The 15,443-nt window shown below is 36.6% G+C and overlaps 2 protein-coding genes across 2 annotated transcripts; one reads left to right on the forward strand and one right to left on the reverse strand.

The window, feature by feature from the left end:
• Nucleotides 1-6,187: 6,187 nt before the first annotated feature.
• Nucleotides 6,188-7,114, forward strand: LOC102847860 (olfactory receptor 5W2-like). The gene has a single exon (XM_006902316.1). It carries the CDS (start codon nt 6,188-6,190, stop codon nt 7,112-7,114), a length of 927 nt encoding a protein of 308 aa, XP_006902378.1.
• Nucleotides 7,115-11,726: 4,612 nt separating this feature from the next.
• On the reverse strand, nt 11,727-12,659 carry LOC102848265 (olfactory receptor 5I1-like). Its single transcript, XM_006902317.1, has one exon. The coding sequence runs from the start codon at nt 12,657-12,659 to the stop codon at nt 11,727-11,729; it is 933 nt and encodes a 310-aa protein (XP_006902379.1).
• Between the last annotated feature and the right edge of the window lie 2,784 nt (nt 12,660-15,443).

Genomic DNA, 15,443 nt, shown 5'->3' on the forward strand with positions numbered 1-15,443 from the left:
TATATGGTCCCACAGCTCATCTGGTCTTCTTCCATTAGTGTCTAAAACATCAAACCTGCTCTTGAGATGGGTTTTAAATGCATGTGAGACAAACTCAAAGTCAAATTTTTATTTTTGTAGATTTAATTTTATTTACCTTTAGTTTGAACTTGCGTATGAGTAATTGACAATCTGTTCCATAATCAACACCTGGTCTTCTTTTCACAACTGATAAAGTGCTTCTCCAACAATTCTGTTCATAGAAAAAATAAATATGATTCCTAGTACATCAAGTGAGGTCCACATGTATAGTTGACATTTGTGTTTCTTATAAAAGGTATTTGCAATGAATAAACCATTGATTGTACAAATTTTGTAATTCCATTTCTAGCCTCATTTCTATCACCAAATATTGATCCTTTCCGCTTGTTGCCAATTTTTGCATTTAAGTCACCCATTATTATGTGCATGTTCAATTGATTTCTAACTGCAAAAGTTGGTAGAAATCTTTTATTTCCTCCTCTTTGGCTCTAGTCTTTGGTGCATACGTTTGAATGATAGTATTATTAATATATCTTTCTCGTATGGATGTAGATATTATCCCATTGCTCACAACTTTGGAAGGCTCTAGAAATGGTCTTCTTAAATATGAATGTGATTCCACTATCCCTTTTCATTTCCCATATAGTAGAGCATAGGTTATCTAATTAAAAATGGTCTAAGTCAATCTATTTCATTTTGCCAATGCTTAGTATTTATATTTATAAATATTTATGCGTTCCATATCTTCCTTAACAATGTCCAATTTTCCTACATTCATATTTCTTACATACTACGTTCCAATTATTAGTGTCTGCTTGCAACTGTTCTTCCTCCTTTGTGTTTACCAATACAAAAGGACTCGACCTCCAGTGCTATATCTGCTTATGTAATCTAAGGCCTATTTCAGAAGTAGATGGCCAATCCTACTTCTTAGTCTGTCTTAATTTGGTTCTTACCTTTTAAGCAATATCTTACAGACAAGGATTCTACTCAAAACAGCAGCTGAAAGACCCTTCACTGTTACATAGCTAACAGATTTGATTAGCATAAAAAGATTAAAAATGTTTCAAAATTCTGTCTGGTAAATCCCTTGTAAAATAAAAATGCCTACAAAACAACTTATGCTAGTTTCATGTTAGTGAACTGGACACCCAGCAGAACTTGAAAGTCACATAGTCATAGTATTTATTCCTTTTAATTTACCTTCTAATGCTCCATATCTTGTAGGCACCCCTAGTATCAAAACGTACATAGTATACAAATTTATGGAGAATAAAACTTCCTTTCTTTCAGAGAAATTGATCTCAGGATTATTATAATGAGCAAGGAAGCACTGCATGGTTCAAAATCAGGAAAGGAATGTGTCAGGAATGCATCCTGTCTCCATACCTTTTCAATCTGTGTGCAGAACAGATTATTTGGGAGGCTGGGTTTTATGAGGAGGAAAGTGGCATCAGGATTGGAGGAAGACTCATCAATGGTCTACATACTTTATGCAGATGACAAAACCTAGCTTTCTGAAATGGAAGAAGACCTGAATGCTTGTTGCTGAAGGTCAAGGACTTTATGTAGTTTTCGATATGGATTGAAGCTCAACATCAAAAAGACAAAGATTCTCACCATTTGGTCGGTTGGCAGCACCACGATAGATGAAGACGACTTTAAGGTTGTTAGCAATCACAGCGTGTTCAGCTCCACAATTAACACTTTGGCAGTAACAGTAAGGAAACCACAAGACAGATTGCATTAGATAGATCTGCTGTCAGGGATCTCTCTAGAGTACTCAAAAGCAACGATGTCAGTCTAGACACGAAGGTGTGCCTAATCCAAGTCATGGTCATTGCAATTACTTGTTATGCATTAGAGAGTTGAACAATACCTAAGGATGACAGAAGAATTGATGTCTTTGAGTTGTGATGCTGGAGAAGAATTTTAAACATTCCATGGACCATCAAGAAAATAAATAGATCTGTATTAGAAATGTTGAAACCAAATTTCTCCTTAGAGGCTATGATTTTGAAGCTCTGTCTCACATAGCTTGAGTACGTGGCCAGGAGGCACCAGTCATTGGAGAAGGACATCATGCTTGGAAGTGTGGAGGGACAGTGCAGGAGAGTAAGACCCCGGATAAGATGGATTGATACAGTAACTGGGGCAATCGAGGTAGGTGTGTCGGAATTAATGAGACTGGCTCAGGACAGGGCAAGGTTCAGAACTGCTGCACATAGGATCACAATGGTTGCAGGTGAATTGACAGCACATAACAATAACAACAACATGTAGATTATAAGACAAAACATAGAAATTCAAGGTAATGAGATCATATTATTTCCTATCTTTAGACAAAAGTGGAAGGAGGAGCGGCATCCACTTCCATAATAGCTTGCCTCTGGAAACCCTATGAACCTGGAGAGAGGATGAAAGGCACCCAAGCGTCGAGGACTCTCCTTCATAGGGTCACTATGAGTCGCCTGCGACTCTACGGCACTTAACAGCAACAACAACAACATCTTTAGGCAAATACTTATTTTGTACATGTGTTTCAAAGGATAGTTTTGGGGTGTGTGTATGTGTGTGTGTGTGTGTTTATGTAAGGCATAAAGAATTATGCATTGATGTATATGTGTTTGGAATATATATTGTGAAACTAAAACAATATTTTTTGGAATGGTTAAAGATAGGTTAAAAGTAATTCAAGTCCTTTTTTCAAAAGTCAGGTATTATAGTGGATAAGGAATTAAATGTAAAAATATAGAAACTGTAAAAGAGATTCGGGTCTATTTTTTTAATCATCCTCTGTACATAAAATAACAGATGATAAAACATCTAATTATATCAGTTACTCAGTCCTAGGAGACAGCGTGTTGACTATCCTGGGACTAGATGCCGAAATAGTTATATAATACAGGTCACCAAAACACAATGCTGAGCGTTCACACAGAGAGAGTTGCTTCTAAGAAAAGACCCTTTCTCTGGATCAGGTATTATTAATATTTTGTCGTTTATGGCTGTTTTATTTCTTAATTGAGGTGGGTTATTCCACCAAAATTATTTTAAAACAACCACCAACCAAATGAAGATATGGCTCCTTACTCAAAAATTCCTTTCAATGATGTGTTTGCAATTATAGACAGCGACACAAACAACAAAACATAAGTGGGTAAGATGCAAATGGTAATGTGATCATATTTTTTGATATCTTAAAATATTCTAACTTTGTATGGAACAACATTTTTAAAGATGTGTCCATAGAGGGTAGATTGGTATAATTAGAGACACTCTGACCACTGGATCATTATTCAGATATCATTTATCCTCAATTCTCTCGCTTTTTTGTTGTGTTTTCTTTTTAAATATACTTTCATTCATTTTTCATATAATCTCATGGAGCAAAAGTACATATGTGATATGATATGATATGATATGATATGATATGATATGATAAACAATACAATTGGTTTTGGTGTAACAAAGCAGAGGGGTAGAGAATTTAGTTGGCCTTCCAAGTTTCATAACTTCTTTTTGACCAAAGGTAGAGGCTGAGTAGAAACAGCAGTAACAATAGAACTACTAGAAATTGGAATGGCGAACACAAAACTAGCATGACTCTGAGATTACAGCAGTTGGTTGAACAAAGAAAGAGTGACTGAGTTGCTCCTGGGAGATAAGGATTCTGAAACTACATCTCACACACTTGAACATGTTGCCAGGAAGGAGCAGTCCTTGGAGAAGGACATCATGCTTGGAAGGGTGGAGAGACAGCTTACAAGAGAAGAAGACCTTAAGGAGATGGATTGACACAACAACTGGGGTGACGGAGTTAGATGTCTCAGAGACACGGAGATTGGCTTAGGATAGAATAGAGTTCAAAGCTGTTGTGCCTAGAGTCTCTGAGTCGCAGGAGATACAACAGCACAAAAGAACAATTACAGTTACAGCAACGATATGCCTTGTTTGTTTGTAAATAAAGACCATAAGTTCTTCTAGATTGAAGCAGGAAAAATTACCCAGGGAAACACACTTGTTTTCTTGTTTGTCTTAGTATAAAAAAAAGATTCTTCATATTTTCCCCTCAGAGAGTAGGACTCGTGGAAAGAAATATGTTTAACCCTGGCATATTTCTCTGTCTGTACAATTAAACCTATGTCTGATGAAAATCCAATCACTTTTCTAGAAATAAGCATCCTTTTCTACTCTAGCACATCCTGAGTTACAAACTACAACCAATCCAATGACAATTGCATGTAGTCTTGTTTACTGAGTCTGCATAACATTTTGAAGGTAAATGGAGACAGAGAAGGAAGAAGATTTTATCCAAAATTCTGCTCTTACGGAGCTCTAGTGACCTAGTGGCAAGAAGCTGCACTGCAATTTCAAAGGCACACAGTTCGAACCCACCAGATGCTCTGCTGGAGGAGGATGGACAATCTGCTCCTGTGCTAGTTGGATCGGACTCGATGGTACACACAAGAAAAAACAAAAGACAAAACAAAACTCTGCCCTTCCTCCATCTGCTCTTCAACCTATGTTGATCTGTGGGAAATTTCTGATGCCTGAACTGCTCACTTAATTATGGCTCTCTGTTACAGGACTTTAGTTAAATCAAATTTGGGAGAAGGATTGAATTTATCTGTGGTTATTTCCTGCTGCTGGCTTCTCAATTAAAGGGAGATGTCGTGTTTCTCAGCCCTCCCTGGGGAGGCCCAGACTATATCACTGTAAAGCTCTTTGACATTAAGAAGATGATGCATCCTGATGGCTTTGAAATTTTCAGACATTCCAAGGCGATTACGAAAAACATTGTTTATTTTCTTCCAAGAAATGCTAATATTAACCAGGTGACATCCTTAGCAGGAGATGGAAAAATAGATATTGAGCAAAATTTTGTTAACAATAAGTTGAAGACAAGCACTGCTTATTTTGGTGATTTGATCCAAATATCAGCCTTTAAAACTCAGCTGAAGTGACATGAGGAGAAAAGATAGTATCGTGGGCAGAATATCCCTCAGATAAGAACATATAGATTTCTCCTTGTATTCACTGATGCTGACTATTTCTATAAATCTTCAAGAATCATGTTTTTTTAAAATGTTTTATTGTTATATGCAACAGGTCAAATTTGTACATGGTCACTCCATAAAGCAAAGTAAATTGTACAAAATTAATCATAAAGGCCCTTCAAACCCTTCTACCATTTCTAGCTACCAATTCTAAGTCTTTCTAGTAGAGCTATGGTGGCATAGTATGAAAAAGCTGCAATGCAATTCTAAAGGCTCATAGTTCAAGAATACCAGCTGCTCCACGGCAGAAGGATGGGCAAATCTCTTCCTGTGAAATTCACCACCCCTGAGAAACCGCCAGAGAAAGGGTCAGTACCAATTCCGACTTGATGGCACACAGGCAAATAATTAAATTTCTTTATATACCAAGCATAATTTGGGAACAATTTTTACCAATCAGATTTCTGGAGTTTGTATATTTTTAAATATTGTGTTTATTTTGCTTTCAATAAAATTGGACTCATGCAAACTCTCCCAAAAAAAAAAAACTTTGGGAGAAGGAAAGATGTACATTATCTAAGCCAAACTAATTGTAAGAATCATGACCTTGAATTATTATAGTATCAGTTCCTAAATCTATAAAAAAAATTAAAAATTATCATGATAGTACATAGGTGTATATGGTAATTACCTGATTTAATCCATATGGAATTGTACTGCAAATAGTGTACAAAACCAGACTTAACCCATTACCATTGATTTTATCAGACTCCTAGTGATCCCATGTATTAGAGAGTGGAATTGTGTTACACTGGGGTTATGTGACTATACCGTTTATGCAAACAGATTGCTAAATATTTTTCCATGATGTCCACCAATAAGTTAATAGTTGAATGCTTAACACTTTGTGCATCCAAGGCCCTTGCAAATTCTGTACAGAGCAATAAACATTTAAATGGTATCATTACAGTTTTTAAATAGACTTTTTTTATGCAAGATATATTTTAATTGAATAAGTTCTCTTCAAACCATCCTAGCATTCTTATTTTTCATTAGTTGTATCAAAAAAAGGAAGAAAAGATGTAGTATTAAACTATAAAGGCAGTAAAATGAAACTAATGACTTCTATTTCCTTTTCAGCACCAAGAAGTTCCTAGATCTAAACAATGGCCTCTGAGAACCATACTTGGTTTACTGACTTCATATTCTTAGGGTTTTCTAGCAGAAAGGATGTCCAACAGGGGCTGTTTGTGCTCTTTCTCTTCGTTTATGGAATAACTGTGATTGCAAATGTAGGGATGATCCTATTGATCAAGGTGGACAGAAGACTCCACACGCCCATGTATTACTTCCTGAGCAATCTGTCTTTCTGTGATGTCTGCTACTCCTCCACAGTCTCTCCCAAGATGCTGGCTGATTTCCTAGCTCAGCAAAAGAGGATTCCTTACAACTTCTGTGCCGTTCAGATGTATTGTTTTGGTGCCTTTGCCGACGTAGAGTGTCTCATGCTGGCTGTCATGGCCTATGACCGCTATGTGGCCATTTGCAATCCACTTCTTTACACACTTGCCATGTCTCGAAGGGTCTGCACTCAGCTGGTGACCGGTGCTTACCTTGTGGGGTTGGTGGACTCGGCAATCCACACCTGTTGCACGTTCCGATTGTCCTTCTGCACGTCTAACGTCATCAATCACTTTTTCTGTGACATCCCACCCTTGCTCGCCCTCTCCTGCTCAGATACATCTGTCAATGAGATAGTGATGTTCACCTTTATCGGCTGTGTGGTTGGGTGCAGTATCGTAACCGTCCTTCTCTCCTACTGCTATATCCTAACTACCATCCTTCGGATGAACTCAGCCGAGGGGAGGCGCAAAGCTTTTTCCACGTGTGCCTCCCACTTAACCGCTGTGGCTATATTTCACGGCACTCTCCTCTTCATGTACTTCCGACCAAGCTCGAGCTACTCCATGGACACTGACAAAATGGCATCGGTTTTCTACACAGTTGTGATCCCCATGCTAAACCCTCTGATCTATACTCTGAGAAATAAGGATGTGAAAGAGGCTCTGAAAAAAACAATCCAAATGATATAAAACGACACTCTGGCTGACAAAACATTTCCCCCCTATAAGTATTCATTTAAAGGTTTTTAGAGTCAGATTGAAAGATTTTGACAGAAGGGTCTGAAGCTTCACCAATGGGATCTTGCAGATAATATTTTGTGGTGATTTATGTAACTAAACTGAACATGTTGTTATTGTGTGTAATCGAGTCTGGAAGTAATTCATAGTTGACCCGTGGCCAAGGGTTTTTTGGGGAGGCTGTAAACCTCCTGGGAAGAGATTGTCCATCTTTCTGTCTCAGAGCAGATGCTGGATTCAAACTGAGTGTTCTCTGTGTTGACAGCACAACTCCTTACTGCAGGGCCAGTAGAGCTCCCTAGGAATTGAATATATATACGGAGAGGTTTTTGCTGGTCTTATGTGTTCTTCTAAGAGATGGGCCAAATGTGCTACTAACTGGATAGCCGTTTTCTCTTCTTTGCCCTCGACTTTGACCAGGTGTGTTAGTGTCATGAGGTTGAGCAGGATAAACACTAACACCAGCTCAACACCCTCTCGTTAAGAATAAATTTTTATTCTATTTTATTAATGAAATTTGCTCATCTAGAAGAGTGTACATGAATCAAACAGTCTCATTTGTTTCCTTTTAATCTTCTAGCTGGGAATGTGGATTGCATTGTAGCACATAGATATAAATGATGTGTGGTTAAATCTTCTGAACTAGATTTAAAGTTTGATAAAGGCACACTCTGTCTTGCTCACCATTAATTTTGCGTCGTTATTCACAGTACTCCTGTTGTTGCTGTTGTTGGTAATTGCTTTCAAGTTAAAATCAGCTTTTAGCTGACTCTCTGGTGGGTATTCCAGAGGCTGTAAATCACATGGGAGGAGATTGCCCATATTTCTTCTTCGAAGCAGGTGGTGGATTTGAACTATATACCTATAGGCTGGCAGCACAACTTCTTACACTAGGCCACCAGAGCACTAAACTAATACAATACTCGATGCCAAAACATCAATCATAATAATTTATTGCATAAATAAATGAATGCTTTCTTTGAAAAACTTATGCAATATGAGTTTTTTGTATATTTACCAAAAAATAAAGCAGCCATCTTTCAATTTTAGTCTAGCACATTCACTTTATATGAAATATATCCAAATTTTGTATGATTTGGCCATCTCCAAAAGATGTCAGTGGCAAGGGATCATTGGATATAAAAACTTTCTCTGACTGTCCATTTCTCATGGTGTTGCTAGTTGACACCGAGTGGATACTAGCTCAGGATGACCGTGTGTGTGAAGAGTGAAACTGACTCATAGATCTTTCAAGATGGTCCATTGGAAAGAGATTACCAGCTCTACCTTAGAAAATGTTTATGTATGAACTCCAATAGCCAGTTCTCCAGTGGGTACTTGAATACGTAAAAGTTTGTGTGACCTAGAAGCTCCTGTGTTCCTCATAATCTTGGGGCAATAATATCAGCTGGTATCCTTGAGATCAATGGCTCAAAATTTACATTGCACTTCACACTTTGAAAATCACCTAGGCATTTCATTTCTTGTTCTCACTTGAGAGATTAGATGTTGTTTTGTGTCAACTCCATATCAACACCAAGATTAATGAGAAAGACCTGGACTTTCTCAAAACATTGCTGAATATAAAAAAGATAATTCATTTCCTCTGACGTGTCTAATGGAATTAAACTAGTGAAAAATCCAATACAACCCAATAAAAACACTTTAAATTGCTAAGGAAGAGCCATTAACAAAAAACGCATATTTAATGGGGAAAATAAGAAAACAAGACACAAGATAATATTTGTATTAGTGTCACATAAGAATTTCAATTGTCTTTCTTTTTATCTCTAAGATAAACTGACACTACATATTAATCACAAATAGAAAATGTTCATCTCTGAGTAACTGGAGGATATTATATAAATAAATTTTCTTTCTCTTGCATATTGGTATACATGAAAATAAATGAGTTGTTGTATTTGTTTTAAGAATTTAAAAAGCAAATTTGGTTTATCATAGCAGTCTGTGCTTGTGTCTTCTGAGTACATACATGCATGTATGTAGAAATGTGTAACTCCTTAATGGAAATATTTATAAATTCATTAAAATTGCTTTATTCCAAATAAATGTTCTTGACATTTTTAATCATTAACTTCATTGACAAGATTTTTTACTTAATGATGCAATTATATAATTGTGTAATATTTTCACAATCTATTCCAGTGACTTAATTAAGTTAATTGCATGTCTTGTTGTCCCTGTAATCATTTAGCAATTAATTCAATTATGACAAACAAGTGCTCAAGAATATTGTTTTTATTTTTGGTGGTTGTTATGATTGAAATACTGAGGTATTTACTTCTGAATATGAGAATATAGAATAATAAATTTCATGAAGGTTTTCATTTAAGTTTTCTTGCATAATGTTACATATTATATCAGTGTATAAAAATAAATTCTAGACATTTTAAAAATCATAAGAGTAAATTCATACAAGCCAGAAAATCCAGCCAGCTGCTTGTTTTACATTTATTAAACAAAATTTAAAAACAAATGAAATGTTTCAAATCATTTTAAATATGTTCTCTAGTAATTCATATTATTTATGGAAACATTTTAGTCAGTTTCCAAATGCCATCTAAATCTTATGCATTTTATTGAAATAGTATAATTTCCTTACTTATGAATATTAAAGTCATTAATTGTTGTTTTTGTTGATTGCCTTCAAGTTGAGCACGAATCATAGCAAACCTATGAACAAAAGGCTTGAAGCCCCTCTACAGCTATCGACATTTATCAAAGTTCATAGGGTTTCTGAAGGCATGTGGTTTAGGCAGTGGGTTCCACTGCTGTCCAAAGTTGCTTTCACAACTATGTTAGGTATGTCTTAGGAAAAATAATTTCTTTACTATATTTTTAAATTCTATTTTACTCTATCCTTTAAAGAAAAATGGCCTTTACAAGTAGGTACAGAACCAGGATTTAAAAATTTTTGCTTGATTGTTTTTGCTTTAAGAAAATTATGGTGGAGAGAAAGAATTTAAGATAAGAACTTGAACTTGGAATTTTGTTAAACATAAGTTCAAGTATATACACTTCAAATTTCTTGTTATCTGTACATCTTTCTTTAGATTATTAAATTTTGTTAGACGTCAGTGTCATAATTTTTTTGAACAGAATTAAATACATATTTGCCATACATCAGAGAGCTGGGCAAGAACTAAGGGTGACAGAAAAAGAAAGTCTTTGAGCTGTGGTGCTGAAAAAGAACATTGAACATCCCAAGGACCACCAAGAAAACAAAGAAATCTGTATTGGAGAGGTGAAATCAAGTTCCTCCTTGGAGGCAAAAATTTTTAAGCTCTAGCTCACACACTTTTTTTCAGGAGGGACCAGTCCTTGAAGAAAGACATCATGCTTGAAATAGTGGAGGGACAGTGCAGGAGAGTAAGAATAGACATAGTAACTGTAGTAGTAGTGCAGGTGTCTCAGAGTCTGGGAGACTGGCACAGGATAAAGCAAGGGTCAGAGCTGTTGTACATAGGATCACTATGAGTCACAAATTAATCGGTGGCACATAACAATAAATCCTTAACATAACTAACAGTTCTTTGTACACATAATGTCTGTCACTCCAGAGACTGAATCAAAATATTGGGGAAAGATTAGTTTCTGCATACATGTTTAATTCTTAAAACAATTAACAGTATAATTTCTTATATTTGTTAAATAAATATTTGTTCATTGAAGGTACTGGTGAAGACACTACAGTAGATACAAGGGAACAAACACTAAGGAATGAATATGTCTAATAAAGGTATAGAACACAGTCACATTCAGCAACAAGGTAAGGGATATATTGTTGACAAACGGTCAAAAAAAGCGCATCTAAGATTTGAATGCTGCTTAGAATGTGAGCTAGCACCTGCAGTTAAAGGAGGATTTAGATAACGGCATGTAGAGGTTAAATTTAAGCAGAACTTTTTAGAGTAGGATTAGCACATCTAAGGAACATGTACATGAAGTTATGCGAAGATGGAAATGAATCGAAACAAAATCTTAATCATTGTTTTTAAATGTAAACAAGAGAAGAAATTGTGTCAATGATTAATTCAACATTGAGAGTAGACATGAAGTAACATTAGGATGGAAAGAGAAAAAAGTGTTATATGACGTGTTGTTTTGTTTTGTACTATCGAGGTGGGACCAACCCATAGCTGACCCTTCAGCAGGTTTTCAGAGGCAGTTAATTGCATGGGACGAGATTACCCATCCTTCCGCAGAGTAGCTGGTAGCCTTGAACTAAAGGCATTTGGGATTCCAGTGAAATTTTTTGCCACTAGGACACCAAAGCTCCCTTTGATAGGATATATTGGAAATAAAATGAAGGATAAATTTATTTCAGGCACAGATATTAGAAATATAAACTTAGAAATATAGAGATAGGCATAAGTGATGTGAGGAGGTCAGTTCTGGTATTAGTTCTTGACTCTTTTGTGTGACTAAGTCCTCATCTGGCAAATTTGGAAACCATCCTTATTAAACTTACGTCTCTAACACTCTAACCCTAGGTCAAGATATGGACATTAATGAAAGGTTTTCAAGTCTCATTTCATTATTCCTATGAAAGAAAGTTTCTACTGATAATTTTTCTAAAAGCATTTTTGACATCTTTGTTTCTTAAACTGTAAATCAAAGGGTTCAACATGGGTATAATCAATGTATAAAACACAGAGGTCACTTTATCGATATCCAGTGAATGATCTGTGCTGGGGCGTAAATAAATGAAGATCAAGGTACCATGGTAGATAGTAACAACGGTCAGGTGGGAAGCACACGTGGAGAACCCTTTCTTTCTCCCGTCCGCAGAACCTGTCTTGAGAATAGCAACTATGATGAAGACGTATGAGAGAAGAACTGCTAGAAGACAGATGGCCTCAACCAAACTCGCAAAAACCACCAGGACAATGTCATGAACATAAGTATCAGTGCAAGAGAGGGAAAATAGTGGAGAGATGTCACAAAAGAAATGGTTAATTTCTTTGGAGCAGAAAGAGAGATGGAAAGTGTTGGTGGTATGAATAATGGAGCTCATGGTACCTCCCAAAAATGCTCCCATTGCAAGCTGGCAACAAATTCTCTTGGACATAATAACAGTATAAAGCAGTGGGTTGCAAATAGCTATGTACCGGTCATAAGCCATGGCAGCCAAAAGGAAAGATTCAGTATCAACCAAGGAACAGAAAAAATATAACTGTGTAGCACATCCATTGTAAGAGATTGCTTTCTTATCAGAAACCAAGTCCACAAGTAGTTTGGGAGCAATCACGGAAGAGTAGCATGCGTCTATGAAGGACAATATACAGAGAAAAAAATACATAGGAGTGTGCAAGTGGGAACTGGTTGTGATTAATAAAATCATCCCAAGGTTCCCCATCAGCGTCACAGAGTAGATGGAAAAGAATACAGCAAAAAGAAGTCTCTGAAGTTCTGGGTGGTCACTAAATCCCAGCAGGATGAAATCAGTCTTCACGGTCCCATTCTCTTCTTCCATCTTTGTGGAGCTTTCAGACACCTGCATCTATGACAGAGTAATGACAACAATGTTAATAACCTGGACACTTACAAAAAAGGTAAAATTACAATGCCAAAATAAATGTAATAGCCATTCTGAAATGCACTGGGTATTTTAAAAACACCTACATTTCTAAGCTATTCCAATATAGGACGTAAGATATTTGTTTGAACATTAAATTGCATCATCCTGTTCATCCAAAAGGCCACATAGAAAGAGTTCACTTCTGCCCAATGTGCTCAGTTGTCACTTCCTTACTAACTGGCATTCCATTTCTGCCCCTATCTATTGCACAAGCTAATATATCAGCTGTTTCATCTCCAATCTTGTTCTCCCCCCAATCATAGTTTCTCTACAGTATGTTAGTGGACATAAGAGCAAGCTCTTCTGTCTGGAATTATTATGACTTTACATGCCTAGATCTTAGTTCTTATTGTTGTTTACCTTAGAGTCAGAACCTACTGATAGCTGACCCTCCAACATGTTTTCAAAAGCAACAAATTATTTGGGAGATTGTCTACCTTTCTCCCACAAGCTGTTGATGGATTCGAACAATGTGCCTTTAGGTTGCCAGCACAAATTCTTACTACTAAGTCACCAGAGCTTAGTTAGCAGAATAATAGTTTGGTGCAAACAAAAGTGTTGCTTGTTTTTCAGGAGGTTTTGGCCTCTGCCAGAGATAAGTCCTGTTAAAACATTATTGTTGTTCTTTTTGTTGTTAGAGGTGTTCAAGTCAACTTGGCAACTTATATCAGTCCTGAAAACAGCAAACTTGGACCTTGTTTTATCCCGTACCGTCATCCCAACCTCTGATGTGTTCAAGCCCATAGTTGCAGTCAAAATGTCAATCATCTTATTGAGAGTCTTCTCTTTTTCTGACTCTCCACCTTTCCCAGTATGATGTCTTTTTCCAAGGACTGATCTATTCTGACAACATGCAGAAATAATGTGAGATGATGTTTTGCAGTTCTTCCCTCTAAGATACACCTGGCTTGCATTTAGTCCAAGACAGACATTTTTTGTTCTTTTGACGGTCCATGGAATTGTCAGTACTCTTCAACATCATGAATCAAGCACATTGATTCTTCTTATGTCAACCTTATTTAATGCCCAACTATCAGATGTGTAAGAAGCAATTGGAAAAAAAATGGTTTGGATCAGGCACACCTTAGTCTTTAAACTGACATCATTGCTTTGGGGCACTTTAAAGAGAACCTTGGCAGTAGATTTTTCAAATAGCACACACCAACTAAAGTTGTTGTTGTTGTTGTGTACCAACAAATCAGAATCGGCTCATAGCAGACCCTGTGGCAGATTTCAGTGACAGTAAATCACATGGGAGGAGGTTGACCATCTTTCTCTCTCACAGAAGAATGGTAGATTCAAACCACACGTCTTTATGCTGAAATTCCTTATCACTAGGCCATCAGTGGAATTCTCTCACTGTATAAATAATGTCCTTTATTATCTTGCCTCAAAGTAGATTGAATAAATAAAGTTTTATTATTGTTAGTTCCAAGAGCATTACTCAAAGCTGACCATCCAATGAGTTCCAAAGGCTGTAAATTGCACAGGATGTGATGGCACGTTTTTCTCCCAAGAAGCAACTGATGGATCTGAGTGGGTAGTACAACGTCTTATCATGAGGCCAATAGAACTCAAGTTTCACAGTGGCCCATTTGGAGAATAAATAAGAAATAATACTTAATACATAAACACTGAGTGACTGAGTATGCAAATGAGTAATGGCCAGACCATATATGGAAATAGAACTCTGACCACAATCACCTCCAATTACCAACCAATCTAGAAAGGCAAATCAGAAACTCCACAGAGATTGTCCCAAACATGTCTTTCAATTTCTTGTCAACTGTCCTTAATTTTTTATGTTTTCTATGTTAAAAGTCTGAATGTCTAGAGAAACTTAAAAAAAGAAGTTTGTGAACGGCTTGGTAAGAAACGACACTGCAATCCCGAAAGCACCATATTTGAATCCACCAGGTGCTCTGCGGGAGAAGGGTGCGCAATCTCCTCTCCTCTCCTTTACTGTCCTCCTCTGAAAACCTATGAGAGGGCCAGCTATAGATTGGTCTGACTTGACAGTACACAACAACAACAACAACAACAACTTGAGTTGTGCAATAGCAATCAAAAATTACTAAGCAGGTTTTCGAAAGAAAGAATAGCGACAGCAGGTTACTTGGTCATTAGGGAACCTTTGTATAAAATAACACAGGATTTATTCCTCACATGTCACATATACTAATCTAGGAGATAGCAAGCTTTCTAGAATTCAAGCTATTAGGAATCAAACAAGGCACACCACTGAAGGTTAATGTTATGTTCATTTCTCAGCAGATAACATCAAAGGATATGTGGGTTTCCAGAGTTGGTGGCCATTATTTGAGCTAAAAGTGATTCCAGGAAAACCAGTTCCTTAAAAATACAAAGCTCAAAATTATACTTTAGGTCAAATGGCATGGGTAAGATACAAAAATTCTATGAACCTCAGAAATTTGAATTAAAAAAAAAATTAAAAATACTTCTCATTTCCAATACAGAGCCAACTAGAAAAAAATCCCAACCCATAAGTTTTAGTGGTGAAAAGACAATGTAGGATAATTTGAAGTCCAAGACAGTGGGTTCGTTTTTTTAATATTTTTATGCATATCAACAGCTTCAAGTCAGAACGTATCTTAAATCTTCCTTTGTCTCACTCTCCTGCCTACAAATATGTGTTCATTCTCCTCTCCCCTCCCCTCC

The sequence above is a fragment of the Elephantulus edwardii genome, unplaced genomic scaffold (assembly GCF_000299155.1).
Source record: "Elephantulus edwardii isolate Elephantulus edwardi_28Jun2011 unplaced genomic scaffold, EleEdw1.0 scaffold00389, whole genome shotgun sequence".
NCBI lineage: Eukaryota > Metazoa > Chordata > Mammalia > Macroscelidea > Macroscelididae > Elephantulus > Elephantulus edwardii.

Bases quoted from the DNA above. Each gene is read 5' to 3' on its own strand.
- LOC102847860 (XM_006902316.1), top strand. From the start codon at position 6,188: ATGGCCTCTGAGAACCATACTTGGTTTACTGACTTCATATTCTTAGGG.
- LOC102848265 (XM_006902317.1), bottom strand. From the start codon at position 12,659: ATGGAAGAAGAGAATGGGACCGTGAAGACTGATTTCATCCTGCTGGGA.